The sequence below is a fragment of the Haliotis rufescens genome, unplaced genomic scaffold (genome assembly GCF_023055435.1).
Source record: "Haliotis rufescens isolate VD_foot unplaced genomic scaffold, xgHalRufe1.0.p SCAF_8, whole genome shotgun sequence".
Taxonomy (NCBI): domain Eukaryota; kingdom Metazoa; phylum Mollusca; class Gastropoda; order Lepetellida; family Haliotidae; genus Haliotis; species Haliotis rufescens.
This window is the reverse complement of record NW_025964372.1, coordinates 20,258,185-20,283,685: the sequence shown is the minus strand read 5'-3', so window position 1 is coordinate 20,283,685 and position 25,501 is coordinate 20,258,185. Positions and strand designations below refer to the sequence as shown.

The window sequence follows — 25,501 nt, the reverse complement described above, 5'->3', positions numbered from 1 at the left end:
ATTTAAGGAGATAAGCTGATCTTTGAGTGTCTCTCAGCTGTGACCTTACATATTTACACCTCGGAACTGAACCAGAGAACATCATACCCGTTACGCACAACAAGAGACGTTTTGGTAGGGATGTTTTATTACCTACGATGTTGATGTTGACAAACAAGATGGTGACGACGTTGACGTCAGAAGAACGACTGAGGATACGTCACTGAAACACGCAGGACAGGAAATCATTTTGAGAATATGAATACATCCAAGATGTCAAATCTGGTGGTTAAAGAAATGGTAAAAATTATAGTGAATGAGTGAGTGAGTGAGTGGGTGGGTGGTTGAGTGAGTGGGTAGAGCAGTTGCCAGATTTTAGCAATATTCCTGCCATTTCACGGCACCAGAAGTAAGCTGCACACTTTTGTACGGATGCATTAATCTTGTTCTAATACTAACTATGCCGGTTTCGGGTTTGCCTAGGCTCGGAATGTAATTCTACAACCGTCAGATCCTTGTGTCCCGTCATCTAAAAGACTTTACTGGATCTTTCCTCTTTGTTGGCTGATTGAATGAATGTTGTTTTGTGCCACTGACTGTCAGATATATTTGGGCTGCTTGAGCCAGGCAGTGTTTGGTGGCACGCCATCGAGGAAGGATGACATACAATCAACCATGTCACTTTGCGCCAGGTGAGCTACAGAGCCTCTGTTTACATGAGACACCGTGCAGGAGGTACTCAGAGACGAGCTACGAGGTCTGTTAAACTGCGGCATGGAATCTCAGTAGGCTAGCTCTATATAACACATGTGCACGCTCGTCGCTATATAAGTGCAGTAATCTTGGACGCGACCTTTAACCCCATTTCACCTTCACCTTCCGTGAGTAGTAGTTAGAAGGAATGTCATTACACGCGTTCATTCGATCCACCATTATGGGTAATATTTAGTATTTCCTTACGGTTCAGTGTCTCCTCTGGTGTGTCGACAAGAACTACATCGCTGAACTCGCTGATGCTTGCGCTGACGTCACCTCCAGATCCGCTGCACGTGCTCCTTGTCTCGACTGAGGCCCAGTCTGGTTGCAGGGGATTGATCTTGTCTCCAAATATTTCGGCCATTTTTCTTGTCCGATAGAGCTCCAATTCCATTGACATCGTCTTATAAACAAAACAAAATCTTCACATGACATGCATGGATGAAAGTAAGGAAACACGAAGAGGCCAGTAGCGAACAGTCGAGCTTAACCACACAGGGCGGAATCTTTGAATGACGTTTACACGTGGACACACCCTGTCCACCATTATTGGATTCTCAATCGCCATTGTTATGTCTTCCAAAGACAAGGTCACCAAAAACAAGATGGCGGCCAAGGTGAGCCCAAATGTGTTCAATTGGGAACAGGGTTTGTCAATATTTTTCGGAATTGAATCAGGTGGTGCTCAATCAATGCCCACGTGTATATGTGTAATGTTCTTATTCCTTCAGAAAATGACTACTTGTGTAACAGCTGGTCCGAACATTACAACAGACACGTAAAGTCGACTTTAATAGAAGGATCTGACCAAAACGTCCAGTGGTTGTCTGGTTAGTAATATAAAAGTACCTTGTTTTTGATGAAGTCGGTCTCATTCAACTGATCCCCGATGTCTGGAAATATAGAACCATTTATAGATCTTGATATTGCATTCTACGCTTGAAAAATAGTACTGGATACAACCACAGAAATTCGTAGCTGCACACAAATAAACATTTATTATGTCACTAGTGATTAAACACTGTAAATATGAAACCGATTTTTCACTCGAGTGAATATCACCATTGCCGGAGCTTCAGTGCACCTCAATGCCACTATGGTTTTCAGAGTGAGTGAGTGAGTGAGTTGGGTTAAACGCCGCTTTTAACAGTGTTCCTGTTATATCACGGCGTGTTAGCTTCATGTGGGAGGAAAGCCCGAAGTGATGCATGTCCAAGACGTTAACCACTTCGGTGAAACCCACGAGCACGGGTATGGTGCTGACAAACCTAGAAACATTATCCGGGTGACCCGGGATTCGAACCCACAATCATAGGTTTCTGGCGTGTCCAAGGGACGCAACTTTGCATAGCGAATCGCGACGACTGAGCCACCCGTGCCCCCGAGGTGACAAGAACTACGACCTAATGTTAATGATTGTTGAATGGAATGGATTGTATTGTATTGACAAAAAAAACTATCCGACCCTTTTATTCTACATTCAAAATCTTTCGTTTGTTGTTTTGTGTACCCCGTCTTGACGACCACCAATGTTGTTTGTGATTTTGAAAATCTTGAAATGCTGCGATGTTCTGGTGTCAGTTTTCGTTTTATACAAGTGTGGATTTATATTCTACCATGAATTTGGAAATTACTCAATTCTGATTGGTCAATCAGAGGTTGTAAAATCACACTAGACCCTTCTGATTGAAACAGCCGATTTGACAGCCGCACAACCCCAAATTATCCCCATAAATAGGTTATCTTTTGAGTATGAATATCATACTCCTCACTGTCGCCGTTGCTGGAGGATATCTTAATTAGTATGCAAAAAATTATCGCACTGAAATACTTCCATCATCACTCTGCAGCTTATTTCAGTATGTTTGCCCAAAAGAGAAACGACCGGTCACGTGATATGCAAATTAGCCTTTGGTAGTGGTGTAATGCTGTTATCACTGCGTCGGAAAGTACATAGTCAAAAGTTTGCACCGGAACCGGAAGTGCCGCCATCTTGACTCCTCGGCAGTGAAATGGAGGCCTTGCAAGAATCGGTTGGTCATGAGTTCGAATCCCTGATTCGACCCCATAATGATCCCTCGTCCCAAAGTGGTCGTCTACGACCTGTGTTGCTTGGGTCTGCAACCAACGATAAGCTGCAATGGACGCCATGACAAAACTGGAATACTGTTCAAAGCCGCGTTTAACCAAACTGACGCACTCATTCTTAATTTGAGGAGATAAGCTGATCTTTGAGTGTCTCTCAGCTGTGACCTTACATATTTACACCTCGGAACTGAACCAGAGAACATCATACCCGTTACGCACAACAAGAGACGTTTTGGTAGGGACGTTTTATTACTTATGATGTTGATGTTGACAAACAAGATGGTGACGACGTTGACGTCAGAAGAACGACTGAGGATACGTCACTGAAACACGCAGGACAGGTAGTCATTTTGAGACTATGAAAACATCCAAGATGTCAAATCTGGTGGTTAAAGAAATGTTAAAAATTATAGTGAGTGAGTGAGTGAGTGAGTGAGTGGGCGGGTGTTTGAGTGAGTGAGTGAGTGAGTAGAGCAGTACGCAGATTTTAGCAATATTCCTGCCATTTCACGGCACCAGAAGTAAGCTGCACACTTTAGTACAGATGCATTAATCTTGTCCTAATACTAACTATGCCAGTTTCGGGTTTGCCTAGGCTCGGAATGTAATTCTACAACCGTCAGATCCTTGTGTCCCGTCATCTAAAAGACTTTACTGGATCTTTCCTCTTTGTTGGCTGATTGAATGAATGTTGTTTTGTGCCACTGACTGTCAGATATATTTGGGCTGCTTGAGCCAGGCAGTATTTGGTGGCACGCCATCGAGGAAGGATGACATACAATCAGCCATGTCGCTTTGCGCCAGGTGACCTACAGAGCCTCTGTTTACATGAGACACCGTGCAGGAGGTACTCAGAGACGAGCTACGAGGAACAACGGATTATCTGTCCAGAGTGAATGAATGGTGTTTGTCTCAAGGCTACGTGCTTTAGTGGTAGAGCGTCCGCCCGGCGAGCCGACGGCCGTTTCATACTAAAAGACGTTAAAGGATGGAACTTGTTGTTACCCTGTCTGGCGCTCGGCATTAAGGGGCTAAAACAACGACTGGTTCTAAGGACGCGACGTTAAACCCCATTTCACCTTCACCTTGCGTGAGTAGTAGCTAGAAGGAATGTCATTACACACGTCCATTCAACCATTATAGGTAACATTTGGTATTTCCTTACTGTTCAGTGTCTCCTCTGGTATGTCGTCAAGAACTACATCGCTGAACTCGCTGATGCTTGCGCTGACGTCACCTCCAGATCCGCTGCACGTGCTCCTTGTCTCGACTGAGGCCCGGTCTGGTTGCAGGGGATTGAACTTGTCTCCAAATATTTCGGCCATTTTTCTTGTCCGATAGAGCTCCAATTCCATTGACATCGTCTTATAAACATAACAAAATCTACACATGACATGCATGAATGAAGGTTAGGAAACAGTTGCGATCAGTCGAGCTTAACCACACAGGGCGGAATCTTTGAATGAAGTTTACATGTGGACACACCCTGTCCACCATTATTGGATTCTCAATCGCCATTGTTATGTCTCTCATAGACAAGGTCTCCAAAAACAAGATGGCGGCCAAGGTGAGGCGAAAAGTGTTCAATTGGGAACAGGATTTGTCATTATTTTTCGGAATTGAATCAGGTGGTGCTCAATCAATGCCCACGTGTATATGTGGAATGTTCTTATTCCTTCAGAAAATGACTACTGGTGTAACAGCTGGTCCGAACATTACAACAGACGCGTAAAGTCGACTTTAAGAGAAGGATCTGACCAAAACGTCCAGTGGTTGTCTGGTTAGTAACATGAAAGTACCTTGTTTTTGATGAAGTCGGTCTCATTCAACTGATTCCCGATGTCTGGAAATATAGAACCATATATAGATCTTGATATTGCATTCTACGCTTGAAAAATAGTACTGGATACAACCACAGAAATTCGTAGCTGCACACAAATAAACTTTTATTATGTCACTAGTGATTAAACACTGTAAATATGAAACCGATTTTTCACTCGAGTGAATATCACCATTGCCGGAGCTTCAGTGCACCTCAATGCCACAATGGTTTTCAGAGTGAGATCATGAAAATATAAACTAAATAGAAGATTTTTCATTTCCTTGTGGTGCGCTCATCTTTTCGCGAACTCCTGGTATCATTAAGACATGCTTATGACATACTCGGAACATTACGATGGGATTTGCTTTAAGAACAGATTTCTTTTGATTATTGAAATGTTTTTGTCACTTTCATTGTCAAACAACATGTATTTATTACTCATAGAATTAGAGTGAGTGAGTTGGGTTTTACGCCGTTTTTAACAGTATTCCAGTTATATCACGGCGTGTCAGCTTAATAAGGGAGGAAAGTCCAAGACGTTTACCACTTCGGTGAAACCCACGAGCACAGGTATGGTGCTGACAAACCTAGAACCATAATCGGGGTGAACTGGGATTCGAACCCACAATCATAGGTTTCCGGCGTGTCCAAGGGACGCAACTCTGCACAGCGAATAGCGGCGCCTTAGACGAATGGGACACTCGTAGGATAAGAATTACCGAGTTTATAAGAAGTACATGTGCACAAGTGCAATTATACCTCAACGTGCAATTATCACTTCAAACTCGTGCATGAATTCATGTATTACACTCGAGCTCGTTCTCGCTCGGGAAATACAAGAATTCTTACATTCGTTTCGTTAAATCAGCATGACACCCGTGCGAGTGTAATAATCTCGTTTTGTCATAACGAGGTTTCTCGGCAGGATAAAGCCAAAGGATATCCGTTGAGGTCATATGCGTGATAACCTCTATATCACATCTCTTGATCTGCCAAGTTGACATTTTCAGTAGACTTGATACAAGGCGTGGACTTGGATCTCCCTACGCAACCTGGCAAGTTGCCCTGAGTATGGCATCGTTGATTTTTCAGTGTATTTACTGTATATTTCCATAGTATCGGAAGTGACGTCACAATCTCTCTTATCTGTAGCTCAGCAGCTAAATACTTTGAATTGTTTGATAGGTATTACTCAGTGCTTTTTCTGGTAGAGGAATTTCATTGGACGGCTATATTTAGTTGAAACGGGGTCAAAACCGAAGTGATATAACACTGACTGTGAGTAGGGTTTCACGCCACTTTGATGCAACCCACGAACAGCGGCATGGTGCTGACAAACCATAGACCATATAGGGGCGAATCTGCGACTCACATCCCCGATCCTAGGACCATGGGACGCACCTCTGCACAGAGAAATGCTTCCCCAAACACTACTTGGCGACCTGTGTCCCAAACGATTCACCACGAATCGTGCCGGATAAAACTCTAATCTGTGTTTGAAATTTAAAGCATTGCTCTCACTGACCTTGACATTTGACCGGTGACGTTGCATTGCAGAAGGTGATGACCTCATTTTGATATGGCCCTACCGTTGCCATAGGGATCTGTCTGTCGGCATGAGTAGGCGTGCATGAGAAATATTGAGCTTTGTGGCCATATGCCGTCTGCCATAACTGCATCTGAAATACAGTTTCAACATGGTTGTAATACAGGCCATATTGGATCTGGATGTAGATTGAACGTCTATCCAAGTCGTTCAACGTTCAAAGCTATGACGTGATTCATTATTGCAATATATCGACGGGTTGACACCGATTATATAAAAATTGTATAAAGTATGGATTTAAAGTTATGGATAGCTTGACAAATCAAAACCGACCAACCCTTTTATTCTCCATTCAAAATATTACTCCTTTTTATGTCACGCGTCCTGACGACCACCAATGTTGTTTGTGATTTTGAAAATGAGAAAGCGGTTCTGTAGAATACCCCAAACTTTATGTCTCCGTTTTCTTGTAATACAACTGTGAATTAAATTCATAAGAAGCCAATATAAATCTATTATGAAATACATTTTTGTAACCCCTTCTATATCTTATGAAACTACAATGTCAAGATTCCGTTGTAACTGTGTTCAATGTCATTCAATACCCTGTGTACTATTGGCCTTTTCGCCAGATATACAAAATAAATTTATATCTGTCTGAACATGGATTGGAGTTATTGGAAAGTCAATTTAAAAATATAAATATTAATCCGATGTATCTATCCACTATATTACTTCAAGGGATAAGAGACACAAATATTCTTATGGCTTTACCAGTGCCTTGGACTTCTCTTCTCTGAGTTGGTTGATCATCATATCCTTGCCTCGGCACACGCCTGCACAGACAGAGCCACATGGTCAACATTCAACGGAGCAGGACAGACATAACATGTCCACACCAACATTGACTATTCACGTGATTCTTGTCCAGTGAAACATCATGATTTGATCACGTGAGGTGAGGTGAAATGGGGTTTAACTACGCGTCCAATATTATTGCACTTATAAAGCGCCGTGCATGCAAGTGTGTGTGTGTGTGTGTGTGCGTGTGTGTTCGTGTGTGTGTGTGTGTGTGTGTTCGTGTGTGTGTGTGTTTGTGTGTGTGTGGCTGCTTGTACAAGTCAGGGCCCACTTGCACAAAGCAATCTTAGCACTACAACTATTGTAAACCTATGTTAAAGTATGGGAGTTACGATCATCATAGCGCTAAGATCGCTTTGTGCAAGTGGGCCCTGGACTGGTGCCGAATTATAATGCTTGCCTTAGCCTACTGAGATACCATGCCGCAGTTTAACTTGAAAAATGTGACTGACAGTACAGTATGGGGATAAACCGTTATTGCTGAAAAACAGTCGTGCTGCCATCATACTGTATGCGCTATGAAAGACTGCAAACTCCATTTTGGTACCCCGACGCCGAGACCTGCTGAGCGGTTTTCCGGATGCCGCAGTACGCTGGATGCCATGAATGTCTTTATCTGGTACGCGGATGCCAATATTTCAATTTGAAAATTATTTTTGGCATATATTCTTGAAAAAAGAGACAAATCAGTAAATAATTTAGCCGTAAATTTATGAGAGCCAATGGTCATGCATTCTATGTAAAAAAAATATTTACTTGTACCGTTTGCGTACACTGATATGACTCAAGAGTTCTTAAATTCGATGCCCAAACAATTTCGTTTGATGGAGGGGAGGATTGGCACCCTCATGAGAGCAATTTTTTAAGCGAAAAATGACATTTTGCATTGAACTCATGTGCTGTACTGCGGTAGTTCCACGTGTATCGGATGGCATTTCTCAAGGGAAAACAACAACAGACGTTAATTATAAGATAAACAATATTTGTTTTCAGATTTGCTGGCCTTATTGATCATTAGAATTTCATTTAAAAGTTTTAAATGTTAATATTACCGGGTTTTCTATTCATACACAGTGCAAATTTTGTTTGTTTGTTTGTTGTTTAAATCCGCACTCAGCAATATTCCAGCTATATGACGGCGGTCTGTAAATAATCGAGTCCTGACCAGACAATCCAGTGATTGACATCATGAGCATCGATCCACGCAATTGGGATACGATGACATGCATCAACCAAGTCAGCGAGCCAGTGCAAAGTGCAGCGTCCGATCCCATTTTACATTTTAAACCAATCATATTTCATCTTCCCGAGGCAAGAGAGTTAACTGACTTTAAAAGTCCAGTTTCCACCCTTGCCGATCGTAGCGCCACCAGTGGCTATTACGAGTTGTGTCCCTTCTATGCCTCTCCTGTGGACCAATCAGATTCCACCTCTTGTATCACTTGCATTTGCTTCAAACAAATTGGCGGCGCCCAGTCATGACGATCTGATCGATAATCAAGATCTATATTGGGATAAATCCTGGGTTACGTCGCGAAGTGCATGAAATCACAGGAGCACCTTGATTAAAAACATGAAAAGATTTAGAAAATATCTGTTGACAAGGAGTTGGCGGTGCAAATGCTTTGCAATTCCTGCAATCGACCGAAATCTGCATGACAGTTTACGAACCGGGTTTCGATTTCGTTGCGCGATTTTGATTCGACTATGCATAGACTCGTTAGTCCAGGCAAAATGTAACTCCATAATACCAGCCAATTCGGCAAGGGTGGAAACTGGACTTTTATAGTCAGTTTACTCACTTGCCTCGGGAAGATGATCAGATTACAGCGCGAACTTCATTTTAATATTCGTAGAACATGTTATATGTCAGGATTGCTAATTCAGTTGCTTCAACCAACTTCAAGTATCAATGACCAGTTGTCTGGCTTAGCGAAAGTGACGAATGCAGTCTCACGTTTTAAAGCCGAGTATTTCTTGTTCATGTCGGTGACCTTGACATCCAGTTCAGCCGCGGTCACGACCTTCCACGCGTCCATGTTGGAGAGTTCTGCCGACAGTCGCTCCACTTCCGCTTTGCTGGCATCGTACAGCGTCTGCAGCTCTTTCAGGTCACCTGTCAGGGGTAGACAAGTCTATGTATACACGAGACACGTGACTTGTATGAACCGTAATTGGGTATTCGACGGCAAAATTGTTTCAGTAGGTCACTATTTTGGTTCGCTATCTGAGCATCAACGGCACAGGGGTGAACAATAATATTTGTCAAAGATAACATGCATTGATTTCGAGATAACGCAACATTTTGAGGAGTATCGCTTTTTTACACAGTTGTTGTTAATGCATTCTGCGAGTGGAAACTTCTCCTTCGTAGTAGCTGTAACAGACGTATGACAAGCATGCGTAAGCGGATCGGGAAAAGCAGGAGTGGAGGGTCGGGTCAAGCAAGAGTCGGAGGGTCGGATCAAGCAAGAGTCGATGGATCGGGGACAAGCAGGAGTGGAGGGTCGGATCAAGCAAGAGTCGAAGGGTCGGTTTAAGCAACAGTGGAGGGTCGGGTCAAGCAAGAGTCGATGGATCGGGGACAAGCAGGGGTGGAGGGTCGGGTCAAGCAAGAGTGGAGGGTCGGGTCAAGCAAGAGTCGATGGATCGGGGACAAGCAGGAGTGGAGGGTAGGGTCAAGCAGGATTGGAGGGTCGGGTCAAGCAAGAGTCGATGGATCGGGAAAAGCAGGAGTGGAGGGTCGGGTCAAGCAAGAGTCGATGGATCGAGGACAAGCAGGAGCGGAGGGTCGGGTCAAGCAGGAGTGGAGGGTCGGGTCAAGCAAGAGTCGATGGATCGGAAAAAGCAGGAGTTGAGGGTCGGGTCAAGCAAGAGTCGATGGATCGGGAAAAGCAGTAGTGGAGGGTCGGGTCAAGCAAGAGTCGGAGGGTCGGGTCAAGCAAGAGTATATGGATCGGGGACAAGCAGGAGTGGAGGGTCGGGTCAAGCAAGAGTCGGGGGGTCGGTTCAAGCAAGAGTCGATTGATCGGGGACAAGCAAGAGTGGAGGGTCGGGTCAAGCAAGAGTCGATGGATTGGGTCAAGCAAGAGTCGATTGATCGGGGACAAGCAAGAGTGGAGGGTCGGGTCAAGCAAGAGTCGATGAATCGGGGACAAGCAAGAGTCGATTGATCGGGGACAAGCAAGAGTGGAGGGTCGGGTCAAGCAAGAGTCGATTGATCGGGGACAAGCAAGAGTCGATTGATCGGGGACAAGCAAGAGTGGAGGGTCGGGTCAAGCAAGAGTCGATGGATCGGGGAAAGGCAAGAGTCGATGGATCGGGGACAAGCAAGAGTCGGAGGGTCGGGTCAAGCAAGAGTCGAAGGGTCGGTCAAAGCAAGAGTCGATGGATCGGGGACAAGCAAGAGTCGGAGGGTCGGGTCAAGCAAGAGTCGAAGGGTCGGTCCAAGCAAGAGTCGATGGATCGGGGACAAGCAAGAGTGGAGGGTCGGGTCAAGCAAGAGTCGATGGATCGGGGACAAGCAGGGGTGGAGGGTCGGGTGAAGCAAGAGTCGGAGGGTCGGGTCAAGCAAGAGTCGATGGATCGGGGACAAGCAAGAGTCGATGGATCGGGGACAAGCAGGAGTGGAGGGCGGGTCAAGCAAGAGTCGATGGATCGGGGACAAGCAAGAGTCGGAGGGTCGGGTCAAGCAAGAGTAGAGGGTCGGGTCAAGCAAGAGTCGGAGGGTCGGGTCAAGCAAGTGTCGATGGATCGGGGACAAGCAGGAGTGGAGGGTCGGGTCAAGCAAGAGTCGGAGGGTCGGGTCAAGCAAGAGTCGATGGATCGGGGACAAGCAGGGGTGGAGGGTCGGGTCAAGCAAGAGTCGGAGGGTCGGGTCAAGCAAGAGTCGATGGATCGGGGACAAGCAAGAGTCGATGGATCGGGGACAAGCAGGAGTGGAGGGTCGGGTCAAGCAAGAGTCGATGGATCGGGGAAAGGCAAGAGTCGATGGATCGGGGACAAGCAGGAGTGGAGGGTCGGGTCAAGCAAGAGTCGGAGGGTCGGGTCAAGCAAGAGTCGATGGATCGGGGACAAGCAGGGGTTGAGGGTCGGGTCAAGCAAGAGTGGAGGGTCGGGTCAAGCAAGAGTCGATGGATCGGGGACAAGCAGGAGTGGAGGGTCGGGTCAAGCAAGAGTCGATGGATCGGGGACAAGCAAGAGTCGGAGGGTCGGGTCAAGCAAGAGTGGAGGGTCGGGTCAAGCAAGAGTCGGAGGGTCGGGTCAAGCAAGTGTCGATGGATCGGGGACAAGCAGGAGTGGAGGGTCGGGTCAAGCAAGAGTCGGAGGGTCGGGTCAAGCAAGAGTCGATGGATCGGGGACAAGCAGGGGTGGAGGGTCGGGTCAAGCAAGAGTCGGAGGGTCGGGTCAAGCAAGAGTCGATGGATCGGGGACAAGCAAGAGTCGATGGATCGGGGACAAGCAGGAGTGGAGGGTCGGGTCAAGCAAGAGTCGATGGATCGGGGAAAGGCAAGAGTCGATGGATCGGGGACAAGCAAGAGTCGGAGGGTCGGGTCAAGCAAGAGTCGGAGGGTCGGGTCAAGCAAGAGTCGATGGATCGGGGACAAGCAAGAGTGGAGGGTCGGGTCAAGCAAGAGTCGATGGATCGGGGAAAGGCAAGAGTCGATGGATCGGGGACAAGCAAGAGTCGGAGGGTCGGGTCAAGCAAGAGTCGGAGGGTCGGGTCAAGCAAGAGTCGATGGATCGGGGACAAGCAGGGGTTGAGGGTCGGGTCAAGCAAGAGTGGAGGGTCGGGTCAAGCAAGAGTCGATGGATCGGGGACAAGCAAGAGTCGATGGATCGGGGACAAGCAAGAGTCGATGGATCGGGGACAAGCAAGAGTCGGGGGTCGGGTCAAGCAAGTGTCGAAGGATCGGGGACAAGCAAGAGTCGATGGATCGGGGACAAGCAAGAGTCGATGGATTGTCACACAATTAAAGGATCATAATCAGAGCGAATCTGGTATTGTCGAACACACAACAATCGGAACTCGTCAGCAACCATACAACACCTTGTCCCACCCAAGAACAAGAGCAACACAGTTGAAGACACATATGTACGTACGACAAAGATCCTGGATTATTCAGCCAATAACATATATGTACATTCTAACAAGATAAAACCTTGGACGCATTCGCTACACAGGAATCGTATTGATCCCGATTTGAATAACACGATGGTAAAATAGTCCTCCGATGAAATTACTCTCATATTCAAAAGACCCGTGAAGATCGGGATAGAATAGGTCTTCAGCAACCCATGCTTGCCGTAAAGGGCGACTATGCTTGTCGTAAGAGGACTAACGGGATCGGGTGGTCAGGCTCACTGACTTGGTTGATGCATGTCACCCTATCCCAAGTGCGTGGTTCGATCGCTCATGATGTCAATCACTGGATTGTCTGGTCCAGACTCCATTATTTTCAGACCGCCGTCATATAGCTGGAATAGTGCTGAGTGCGGCGTTAAACAACAAACAAACAAACAAATCATATTCAAGAGATAATGATAAAGTGATAGGAGAGATTAATCTGGTGACGTCACTTAAGTAACAAAGACTTGGTGACAAATGGGACCACAGTATTGGTCATAATGCACTGAACATACATATAACACACTGGATAATCGAGGCTGCAAAGGTCAAGGTCATACATGCAACTTACTGGTTCGGTGAAGCAGTTTCTGATTTGCTTCCAACAACAACCTCTTGTTGGCATCACAAAGATGTTTTAACGTCTCCGTCGTCCGCGACGTCTCGTGCTGTTCCTCCGCGGCAGACGCCATGCTCATGTTCAGCTCACGTGATCGATCTGGGGGTATATGGTACAAAAATAAAACCTCCAGTGCAATTGAAACAATACGAAATACAAAATGGTGGATAGCAACGAGTGATGTGATGCCGGTTGAGTGGACGACGCGGAGGTCATCCATGTTGCACCATGTTGCTGTGTGCTACGCTTGGTCTACACTCGGGTCCGCTCGGCTTGTTCCGCTAACTACATTACAGCCCGGACAGGCATTCGTCACCACTCGCCCCTTTCCGTAACCTGCAAGAAGACTCGTCCCCCCATCAGTTTCAGTTCAGTTTAGTTTATTTCTCTGAAAAAACACCAACGGTGGTACAAGATGAATGTTATGCGCGAAAATAATACAATACAATCAGAATGCGCGTAAGTTCTTCGTCAAAGAATCCCTCAGAAATAATTTTTGATTTTACATATGTCTTGCTTTTAAAAATATACCCAAGACACAGTTAAATGTGTTCAATCATACTGTATAATTCCGCATGTCCAGATGTGCTTTAAATTGCAAGCATTACGGCAATTTACGCAACGAGTTGACAATTGTTTTAGGTATGCCCGTTTGCGCTAAGACGGAACCCGGTCGCAAAAATGGCCATGAGAGGGGCACGATTTGCTATTCGGCTTGTCCCCAAATAACACGAGTTGGTCACGAATGCCCGGACAGGCTATTCTGTGCTTACCAGAAATAACGTTCTTATGAATTGCTGGGCAAAAGAACGTATACACCCATGTTTGATGGTGGCTGAAAATGAAACAAACATGAAATGGTTTTTCAAAGGTGATGCATTTGATACGGGTATCATAGTTGTGTTTTTGACCTTAAGTTTGCAGTATACCGGCGACTGTGTTCACCGTAGTAACGTTTTGATAATTTGTTTTTTCTGATCAAATTTTCAAGTGAGTACTTTTTGGGGGCCGGCAGTTTACTTTGATTTGAAGACGAAAGCAAACGGAAACAATTTTGAACTGTCATAGTAGGTTCACGAATACCGTCTGGTTGTGTTGTGATAATCACATGCACGAAACAAATTTCATTAAGGACAGCTGGAATATCGTTGAGTGCGGCGTTAAACAACAAACGAAAAAACAACAACAAAACAACCTGGAGGTGTTGGCCGAGGTTGGTCTTTGAAGAGCCGCATCGGGATGGTGCACGCAGCCGGTGAAGAGGTGAGGTGAGGTGAAATGGGGTTTAACGTCGCGTCCAAGATTATTGCACTTATATAGCGACGTGCATGTTTGTGTGTGTGTTTGTGTGGCTGCTTGTACTAGTCCGGACTGATGCCGATTAATAGTGCTAGCACACTGAGATACCATGCCGCAGTTTAACATGAATACCCCACTCAGACACAGTATACTGACTCCGAGCCGACCAGTCCTTGTTTTAACCCCTTCATGCCGAGCGCCAGACAGGGTAACAACAAGTACCATCTTTTAACGTCTTTTGGTATGACGCGGTCGGGGATCGAACCCCGGACCTTCCGCTCTCCGGGTGGACGCTCTACCACTAGACCACGGAGGCGGTCCAGCCTGTGAAGAACACCAGTCCTCTATATATTTCCAGGGCTCACATTTTGGTAAACCTACACCAACCCATGATCCATTCTCGTGGTTCTCGGGATCTCAGTCACCTGCCTTTGATTTTCAATAGCCATTTTGATTGGCTACGCTACTCGGGATAACGGACCAGCCAGAATGCGTGTTACAAATGTTGGTGTCAACAACATGACGGCCAGCCTCATTGATTACGAAAGAGTTTGCTAGAGATTCGACATTGTAAAACTTACTGACACGCAAAAGAAAGCCCTAAAACTTATTGATTGAAAGGATGTCTTCATGTTCTTTGAAACTGGCGGCGGCATTGGTTTCTTGGCTATTATCTCCCTTTAGGTCCCTTGCCATTTTCATTTTTCCTCATCTCGACGTTTGATTGGTCTGTTTATTTTTGGGAAAGAAAATCAAGGCGGGTAATAGGATATCGTTAGAACCACGGGAATGGATCCTTCGGGTTAGAGTGGGTTTACCGAAATGCGGGCCATGCGGATACAGAGGATGGTGAAGAGCTTATGAAACGAAGTTACACATATAAGTCATTGGGAACTTCCAATCTGACTTCATACTTACCTTGGAATTCAGTAACCAGATCTTCATTCTCTGCGGTCAGTTTCTCGACCCGCTGTTCCAGATTTGTTTTCTCCACCTTCAGACCCATCAGCTCTTCCTTCAGCCCCCCTCGCTCTTCCATCAACATCTCCTTCTCCCCCAGGAGTCGCTCAACTGTTGCCTCCAGGTGGCGCGCGTCGTCTGTAGGGTGAAGTTGAGACACTTTCAATATATTTTTATAGGATAAATTCAGAGATAAATGTTTTCCCTTTTCCCTGATGTGTTCCGAAAGCATAGACACGCTGAAAACAAAGTCAATATTTTAAAACTTTTAAATATTTTTGCACTTTTCCTTTTTTGAATATGGTTTGTATTCTTGTTTAATGTAATTTGAGACTACTCTGGCACGTACAGGTTAAAAACTGCTTTGAAAATCATTTTAGTTATTTCAAGGCTGGCCAGACAAATGTGGATCGTTAACATAGGTATACCAGCATCCCGTGTCACCTCGACTAGGGCGGCAGTACGCTGTGCAGAGTGGCGTCCCTTAGTCAGGCCAGACACCTATAATGGAGGGTTCGAATCCCAGTTCAACCTGATTATGTTTCCTGGTTTGTCAGCACATACCCGTGATCGTGGGTTTTAACAAAGTGGTAAATGTCTGACGCCAGAATCACTTTGGGATTTCCTCCAACATTTAGCTGACATGCTGTGATATAACTGGAATACTGTTCAAAGTTAGCCCACTCACTCGTGTAACTACTAGGAACTCGCTGTGGGGAGATAACCGTATTTAGAGACAGAATAATTTGCTACAAATTTTAACATGAGTCATCCGAAGATGACATATCCCCCCGACGTGGCATGTCAGTAAACTGTGTGTACCTTCAAATGTATTTAGATTGGCAAGGAAATCTTTTTCCTTGATGCCAAAACCAGAAATATAATGAAGGTTATTAAATATCGGTTCATGTAGCTCACTTTCTGAAAATCTCATGAAATTGTAATAACAACAACTTCGCAGATTCGCATATGATCAGCTCTGTAGTAGCCTCATGACACAAAGGCATAAAGAGAATGTACTAGGTTATGTAGCTCACATCATATATAGTATATGATATCGGTAAATAGTACACCTTAGAATTATATGTCAGGGGTTACAAATTAAAAAGATTCAAATCTATAAATAACAAACTGCACTACTAGTGAACATGATTGATATGTGCATAAAGTTTGGTGAATCTCTGTCGCATGGTTTAGAAGATAAGCTCCAGACGAGGACATTACCCTAAGTTCATCAATTTTCAATTTAAATTGAAAAAAAAGAAAATCTGTTAATAACAAAGGGACCACTACATAACCTGCTTGATAGGTGTAAAAACGTTTGAGAAGCTAAGTTGTATGGTTCGGGAGATATGGTCCGGACGAGAGCACTATCCTCAAATTTCCTAAGTTCATCATATTTCCATGAAAACGACAAAAATATAAAATTCTAAAAATCTCTAAATAGCAAAAGGCACTTCTACTGAGCCTGACTGGTAAGTGTACCAAGTTTTGTGAAGCTCGGTTGTACGGTTTAGAAAATATGCTCTGGACAAGAGCAGTACCCTCAAATTTCCTAAGTTCATCATATTTCCATGGAAACGACAAAAATAAAAAAATTCTAAAAATCTCTAAATAGCAAAAGGCACTACTACTGAGCCTGATTGGTAAGTGTACCAAGTTTTGTGAAGCTAGGTTGTACGGTTTAGGAAATATGCTCCGGACAAACAATGATTACAGACGGACAGCAGACGGACGGACGGACAGACGGACATACTGATGGCTATATCCCTCCGTCATTATATGTCGGGGGGATAAAAATGCGAAATTCTGATTGGTCAATCAGAGGTTTCAAATCAAGAAACATCTATACACAATATAGTTCCTTGCGTCAACCTACTACCTCCGCCACAGGCCACAGTCAATTCAAAACGTTACATATGTTTGTCTTTCCCTTCAATTTTGAAAAGCCCACACATAATATGTTCACTTATAATCGAGGCTGCATTTGATTTTTGTCTTGGTAGAACGTAGTTAAAACAGTGTGTGTGTTTGGGATGTAACCTTCAGATTTGACGGGTTTAAACTTAACATCTGCATAAACCTCTCTGCATAAAAGGAGTTTGCAGGCTGGTGAAACAAAACAAGGTTTGTATCTTACTTATGTGGCAGCACAGACGGATCTTGACCCCTTCTGTTCAAACTAGATGCTTTCGCGCATGCGTAGTTAGGCGTGCGTCAGTACTGATAAAATAATGGTCTACACCTGCGACCAATTTACTCAGATCTAGGCAAATAGTACCTACCAGGTTTCCCCGACTGGGCATGTCTGAGCTGTGTGACTTCCTGTCTGAGGTCCCTGATGAATCCCTCCGTCTCCACCAGAATGCTGTTGCAGGCAACTGTAATCAATCAATGGTCAAATACACGTGACAAGGTGCGCATGTTCACTGTGACAAGACGCGCGAATTTTCACCTGGACAAGGTGCACATGTTCACTGTGACAACACGCGCGAATGTTCACCTGGACAAGGTGCACATGTTCACTGTGACAAGACGCGCAACTGTTCACTTGGACAAGATGCACATGTTCAATGTGACAAGACGCGCGACTTTTCAACTGGACAAGGTGCACATGTTCACTGTGACAAGACGCGCAACTGTTCACTTGGACAAGATGCACATGTTCACTGTGACAACACGCGCGACTGTTCACTTAGACAAGGAGCAGATACCTGGATGACGGCGGGATATAAATACATAATATCAAATAATGTCATAATTCGTGTAATTATGGAATTTAGAATTCCAGAAGAAGGACAGGGTACTGTCGACATAATTGATGACGTAAATCCAGTCTTGTCAATAGCGCAGGAAGTACAGTATGTGGCTTACTTCCGGATCTCTTGCCCTTTTTCTTCCCAAAGCACGTGACAGTGACTTCATCCGGGTCCTGTGCATCTGCAGCAGATATGACAGCTTTGAGAATGTTCTACAATACTACACAATACTATACAAGGTCATACAGATTGGGAGGAGGGGGGGGGGGGGGGGGGGGGGGGGGGGGTGAGGGGGGGTAACCGGAGGAATGATAACATTTACAAATTACATCTGTATTTTCATTGGATGAGAAAGTGTCACATGACCTTGGGTAAGGGTAACGCTATGTCTTCCACTAACTGCCCGACGAAGGAGGGCAGTTGAAAAGACCTTCGTCGGGCAGTTAATGGAAGACCTCGGGCTTCTGCAAATGATAATGCCCTGAAAAATAGCATTTATATGCTACCTACAATACATACATCTTGCGTTTCTTTTTTTGTCAGAGTAAAGCTGTAAAAGACTTCATCCATTGTTCATAATGACTTTACGTGATGTTATCATTTGACAATCACATGAGCTCAGATGTAACTATTACATCATAAACAAACAAACGTCTTTGACCAGTTAGTGTCTGTACAGGTATAAACTGCAAAGTATACACCCATGGTTGATGAATGAAACAAACAAGAAATGGTTATTCGACAGTGATGTCATAGTATCCCAGACGATAAAACATGCATCATATCAATGAGTACAGTTAAATACGTTTATAAAGAATACGCTTATAACGAACTGACGGATATTACGAACTGAAGTTTTGGTCCCGGCCATTTGCTGTATAGATGTTGTATATGTGCTTATAACGAACTACGGTTATAACGAACTAAAATAAGTGGTCCATTTGAGTTCGTTATAACCGTAGTTTACTACACAGTAATGAGCAGAGTGAAGTTAGAATGTCCACGTGTATACTATCAGTTGCTCGGCAGCATGGTGCATCCCTACTATACACTACAGTTTGAGAGAGGTGAGCTACGGAGCCTTTAATTTGTCTTCCCTGTGACACAGGACGGCCAGATCAGTTATTTGCCCAGACGTAGAATATGGTAAGACCCGGGTCCACTTGCACAAAGCGAGCTTAGCGCTAAGATGATCTTAACTCCCATACTTTAACATAGGCTTACAATAGTCTTAGCGCTAAGATCGTTTTGTGCAAGTGGGCCCAGGAGAGAGTAGTGAACGTTTTTGTGTCTACACATACGTTGTACGACAGTGATGTCATTAGCAGAACAATAGGGTGGCCAGTATCTTCTTTCTCCTGCGTCACCCGTCATCACCGAGTATCCGTTCGTGGCAAATACCCAGATAAGATTGGTTGGTTGGTTGGTTTGTTGTTTAACGCCGCACTCAGCAATATTCCAGCTATATGACGGCGGTCTGTAAATAATCGAGTCTGGACCAGACAATCCAGTGATTGACATCATGAGCATCGATCCACGCAATTGGGATTGATGACATGCATCAACCAAGTCAGCGAGCCTGACCACCCGATCCCGTTAGTCGCCTTTTACGACAAGCATAGTCACCTTTTGCGGCAAGCATGGGTTGCTGAAGACCTATTCTACCCCGGAATCTTCACGGGTCCCCGGATATGACGTCATGTAACCATACTTATTACACCACTCTCCTACCCAGAGTTCCTTGCGGCCGGCAGCCAGCCAGCATAGTACCTCTGGCACAAGCCAGCGCCATGTGACGATTCGTCACATCGTTCACAGTCCATGCAAGATATTGAATATGCTTTTCATCCGTTTCATGTTTGACAAGTCTACACATTTTCATAAACAAATGTCAAAGAATGTTTTTTCGTAGTTATCCTTTGTTTACATTGGTTGTACGGCTCCACGTGCTGTCATCGAAGCCCAACGGAGAGCTAGCGATACGGTCACTTTGATGTAATATATATAGTCATGCAACTCACTGTCGCAGTTGTAGTAGCATATCTATATAATTATGCAAAACAATAAGTAAAGCGCCCGCAAATACTTGCATTAGTCCGTTCTACACTGATTTCTGAAAAAGCGCGTTTGTTTACAAACAAGAGAAAAGTCCGGTCACGTGTTATGCAAATTAGCCTGTGGCAGTGGTGTTATGCTGAGTCACCACTGCGCCGGAGTTTGGGTAAGATACTAAATCCGTACGTCACACGTGTGTCGTACAAGGTTGACCTTGTTTTTTGTTTTTTTTGATTGGCTAACCGTGACCTCTGTCACACCAGGACTACTTTTTTCATTCATAAAAAATCGCGAGACGTCATTCATTTTGAAACTACAAGGCAGAACTGAGAACGAGAGATATTTACAAACACTCTATTAAACCAAACAAAATAGTCACACGCATCAAATTCGGTTTGCATTATATATAAGTTATGCATAGAGCTTCTACATGATATAATCGAGCTATATCCATTTACAATGTACGACTACCGATCAATAGAGCGAGGGTCCCCATGAGCGTGATGCACCCGACCACTTTCGCAACTTTCAATTTGATTTAACGTAAAAGGATAGGCGTGGTGAAATGAAGTCTGTTTAAACTATCTGGACAGATATTTAGACTTGCTTGGGATGGTCCGGTTGTGCCATCAGTGTCCCCTTCGAAGCGTATTTTGTGGCGCTGTTACGGGAGGCGTTGTTCATGAATGAACGTACACGACTGCACGACCAGATCACTAAAAGTAAACAGTTCTGATACAAAGCATTCGAAAACTCCGTGGAAGTGTGCCTGACTTCTGATTTTGTGGCCCCAAACATCCCAAATGTGAACAATAACATTCCCTATCTCTAGCGTAAAACGCTGTGAGTAGGCCTACATCATGCTTGTCTTTTCTTATTCCGGTGGTGACCTTGCCCTTCGATCGTTCGAAGCTGTCACTGACATGCAAGCAAACTTGAGTTTGTTGATTTTCACGTCTTCAGTATAGGGTGGTACAGTTAACATTTCCCTCTTCCAAAATGGTACGAACATGATATAGATTCAGCTGATAGATCAAGGAAACGGACCATTTTGATTGCACAGACGGGACACCGGCAGTGCGAGTGACCGACTGAATTACCATAAGTTGAAGAATTTCTTTCAAAAGGATCTTGAGCGTCGGTGCTGTTTTGTTTGCAAACACAACTGCAGGCGTATGTTGTTAATGCGTATGCATAGAAATGACAACAATGCCCATATTTGGTGCATATATCAATATTCATGTGCAACCATATTTTGCAACCGGTTTCAGTTTGGTCTGTCAACGAACGAAGGTTGTTATGTATTTACACTTAAATATATATTTAACGTGGGCAATAAATAAAATACCACACTCATTCTCGTTAGATACCATTTTTACGAAACTCGTGAACTTTCTATGGTATCTGACCTCGCTTTTGCTCAGTCAGATACCATAAAAAGTCCACTCGTTTCGTAAAAATGGTATCTAACGCGAATGAGTGTAGAATTCTCTATATATCTCGCCATCGGCTGAAGACCAATTCTAACTCGAATCTTCACCGGGGTACAATAGGTCTTCAGCAACCCATGCTTGCCGTAAAAGGTGACTATGCTTGTCGTAAAAGGCGACTAAGGGGATCGGGTGGTCAGGCTCGCTGACTTGGTTGATGCATGTCATCGTATCCAAATGAGCATCGAAGCTCATGATGTCAATCACTGGATTGTCTGGTCAAGACTCGATTATGTTACAGACCCCCGTCATATAGCTGGACTATTGCTGAGTGCGGCGTTAAACAACAAACAAACAATCAAACAAACACAGACGCAATCTACAGAAGAAATGAAATGTGCTCACCGCCAGCGCCGCGCCTGTTGTTTACATTCATTGCTGTAGTCGGCCTAACTCGACCAGACTCCCGTGTCCACTAACTGTCCAAATTCTCTACCTGGACGCCGTCTACACATGGGACGTTGACACTGGCGTGTCCATATGTACGTCCTAACACCTTAACATTTACCTGCGCGATTTAACGGAGGAATTAACGCCGTTAATCAGTAAACGTTGCGTGTTAGATGTTGGGGAAAAACAGGGACTCCCTTCGATCTGAGAATGAACCTAGCCCTTGTTGCTGTGCAGATGACTTTGACTTAACACCTCGACGTCACGGTGCATCGGCCAGCAATCAATATAGATGATGCTCCAACGTTCTTACTGCATGAAGCGGCGTGAAGAACGGCACTCCCCTGCACTCATAAGGCGGCATGAATTAGTGATGTCTTCGACTTCATAGGCGTGATGGAGTGGAAATGTCACGAAACACACTGTTTCACAACTTTATGAAGGGCACGTATGTATTGATGATGTAAATAAATAACTCGACAATATTATCTGCACGTGAACAAATACTTTCACGCCGTCATATAGCTGGAATATTGCTGAGTGTGGCGTTAAACAACAAACAAACAAACAAAAATATTTTAACTTGATATTCAGAGACGTGTGTATCCTCTCATATCAGATTCTAACTAAAGGGGCTCTATAAGGTTGTTCGATCTTAAGGTGAGGTCAGGTGAAATGGGGTTCAACGTCGCGTTCAAGATTAATGCACTTAAATAGTGACGTGCATGCACGTGTGTGTGTGGCTGCTTGTAGTAGTCCTGACTAATGCCGATTTTATAGTGCCATCCCACTGAGATAACATGCCGCTTTTTAACACGAATACCCAACTCAGACACAGTATACTGACTCCGAGCCGACTAGTCCTTGTTTCAGTCATTTAATACCAAGCGCCAGACAGGCAAACAAACACCAAATACCTTTGGTATTATGCGGCCTGGGATCAAACCCCGGACTTTGCGATCTCCGGGCGGACGGTCTACCACTAGACCACGGAGGCGGTCTGATATGTAGGGACTCTTACCTCATGTCTGTAAAAGTCAAACATGCGACTACAATTTCTTTATCATAAAAAAATGGCTCCAACAGGATATCGCTGCAATGAAAATGCATCACAATGCTTTGCAGACCATTGTGATGTCATTGGGTACTTTTTACACTAAGACACTGCTTATTACTGTCTACAAACTGAAAAAGTTGGAAGAATGATGTTGGATGATAAATAAAATCTCACCCTCGTGTCTTTTGATATCAAATATATCAACACTCGTTGATAAACGTGGAAAAACTCCTCGGCAAACCTCGGCAAACCTCGTTTTTCGACATTTATCAACTCGTGTTAATATATATATATTTTTCTTAATATCTTTTAGCTCCCCCTAAAAAAATGTATTGATCACGACCGCCGTCACAGAAAACCACAATTGTCGAATGACGTCAACAATCTTCGGTGTTATTTTGTTATATTGCATTGTGATATTGTATGTATTATTATTGCATTCTTTTGGGAAGGAAAGAACCGAGTGAGCTCTCCGAGCTTTTTCCAATCAGTCTTATTGTCAATAAAGTGTTTTGAATGAATGAATATAATTCTTTTCAAATGAAAAGTTAGTCGCTTTATGGAGAGGTGAAATGGGGTTAAACGTCGCGTTCAAGATTATTGCACTTATATAGCGACGTACATACACGTGTGTGTGTGTGTGTGTGTGTGTGTGTGTGTGTGTGTGTGTGTGTGCGTGTGCGCGTGCGTGCGTGCGTGTGTGTGGATGCTTGTCACACTCCGGCGCAGTGGTGACTCAGCATAACACCACTGCCACAGGCTAGTTTGCATATCACGTGACCGGACTTTTCTCTTGTTTGTAAACAAACGCGCTTTTTCAGAAATCAGTATGAATCGGACTAATGCAAGTAGTTGGGGGCGCTTTACATATTGTTTTTGATAATTATATAGATATGCTACTTCAACTGCGACAGTGAGTTGCATGACAATATATATTTATACATCAAAGTGACCGTATCACCAGCTCTCCGTTGGGCTTCGATGACAGCACGTGGAGCCGTACAACCAATGTAAACAAAGGATAAATACGCAAAAACAAGTAGATGTTCACATTTTAGGATTCTTTCTTAATGAACCGTAACCATTCTTTGACATTTGTTTAAGAAAATGTGTAGACTTGTCAAACATGAAACGGATGAAAAGCATATGCAACATCTTGAATGGACTGTGAACGATGTGACGAATCGTCACATGGCGCTGGCCTGTGGCAGAGGTACTATGCTGGCTGGCTGCCGGTCGCATGGAACTCTGGGTAGGAGAATGGATGCTTGTCCGGACTAATGTCGATTTTATAGTGCTAGCCCACTGAGATACCATACCGCAGTTTAACATGAATGCCCCACTCACACAAAATATACCGACTCCCAGCCGACCAGTCCTTGTGTTAGCCCCTTAATGTCGAGCGCCAAGCAGGTACGTATGCCTAACAGTAGTGGTCAAATGGAGAGAACACTTTATTATATACTTCAGTGTGAAAGACTCAGTTTTCTGAAGTTGAGAAAAGTAATAATTCCACTTCAGTGAACATAACACTTGATATTTCACTGCAGTGAACATAACATTGACGGAACTATTGTCATACAAGAATTACCTCCCCTTATATTGTCTCCCTTTATCGTAAGTGTGCAGCACGTACACAACCCGTTGACGTCCTTTTTACATTAGTTCCACATTGGCAAGGAAAATTAAAGACAAATGGTCATTTATGGAGTTAATATCACTGCTTGAGGCTTTTCATTCTCTCGAAAATGTTTCGTTATAAATTGTAAATTTCTTTTTCTACTCGTCAATCGAGATTGTTCGTTTCGCAAAGCGCCACTTTTGTTACTTGACCATAGTGTATTCTGTCGCTTCTACAGCGGTCTCCTAGTTTTCCAGAATAGTTTTGTTAAGGTTGATTTTGTATATAATCATATCTCCGTGACCCTAATAATGTTTAAGATTGTACACAAGGGGTGGTGAAGCGTCCCTGTGTGTTCAGTAGGGAGAATGTACGTTTCAAGGTACTAAATCTGAGATACTAATGAGAATTTGTTTCCGGTTGACACCTACACAAAAAGTGTATAATAAATAGGATATTTCATGTGTCGAGTGATCTCATGATCTCATGATCATGATCTCTTCTTCCCCCGTCACGATACTCCTAACCTTGCCCATAACACTATCGAATTATCTTATCCTACTCGACAAAATGCGTGCAACGCCAGCTTCAGTCCATTCAGCAAAGAACCGTCTTTCTTCACTATTAAAAAAGAGAAACAGTTATTGCACCTACCTATGTTGTGAGTGCACACACCCATCCCGAAAAGACCGTCTACCTTTCGTCAAACTCAAGCATATTGTGTTTGATATGTTGCTAGACGTAGCTGTGCAACCACACTTGTGACGTTTGTCTGTGACGTCATCGGTTTGTGACGTCATATCACACTATGACGACGTTACGCCGTCCGTTGGCTGAATGTCCGTGGGAGAACAGTTGGCGTGAATGGGTCAGAGTATAAGACTGCATAGTATTACCAGTACACCAGTAAAACGCAGGCCCGTATGAGAGAGACGAGATAACCTGTCTACTTTCTAGCCACTTTTCCCCATGTGATCAATGACAGTGATTTAGGATCTTCACGAGAGCCCAAACTTATTATTATAAATCTAAACATATGTATATACAAGTTACATTGATTCTATTCGGTTT

At 44.2% G+C, this 25,501-nt stretch overlaps 1 protein-coding gene across 4 annotated transcripts; it reads right to left on the bottom strand.

Moving 5' to 3' along the window:
* Positions 1-109: 109 nt before the first annotated feature.
* LOC124142496 lies at positions 110-25,207 on the bottom strand. Of its 4 annotated transcripts, XM_046511000.2 has the most exons (13): positions 25,085-25,207; positions 17,933-17,998; positions 17,344-17,439; positions 15,017-15,196; positions 12,752-12,898; positions 9,010-9,168; positions 6,966-7,027; positions 6,171-6,324; positions 4,623-4,666; positions 3,989-4,187; positions 1,585-1,628; positions 940-1,138; positions 110-202 (listed from the first exon to the last, which is right to left on the bottom strand). In XM_046511000.2, exons 1-13 carry the CDS (start codon positions 25,107-25,109, stop codon positions 177-179), a joined length of 1,401 nt encoding a protein of 466 aa, XP_046366956.2. In that variant the 5' UTR covers positions 25,110-25,207; the 3' UTR covers positions 110-176. The 4 variants fall into 4 exon arrangements, with proteins under 4 accessions (XP_046366956.2, XP_048245607.1, XP_046366960.2 ...); XM_048389650.1 differs by lacking the exons at positions 3,989-4,187; positions 4,623-4,666; XM_046511004.2 differs by lacking the exons at positions 110-202; positions 940-1,138; positions 1,585-1,628 and adding an exon at positions 3,054-3,205.
* Between the last annotated feature and the right edge of the window lie 294 nt (positions 25,208-25,501).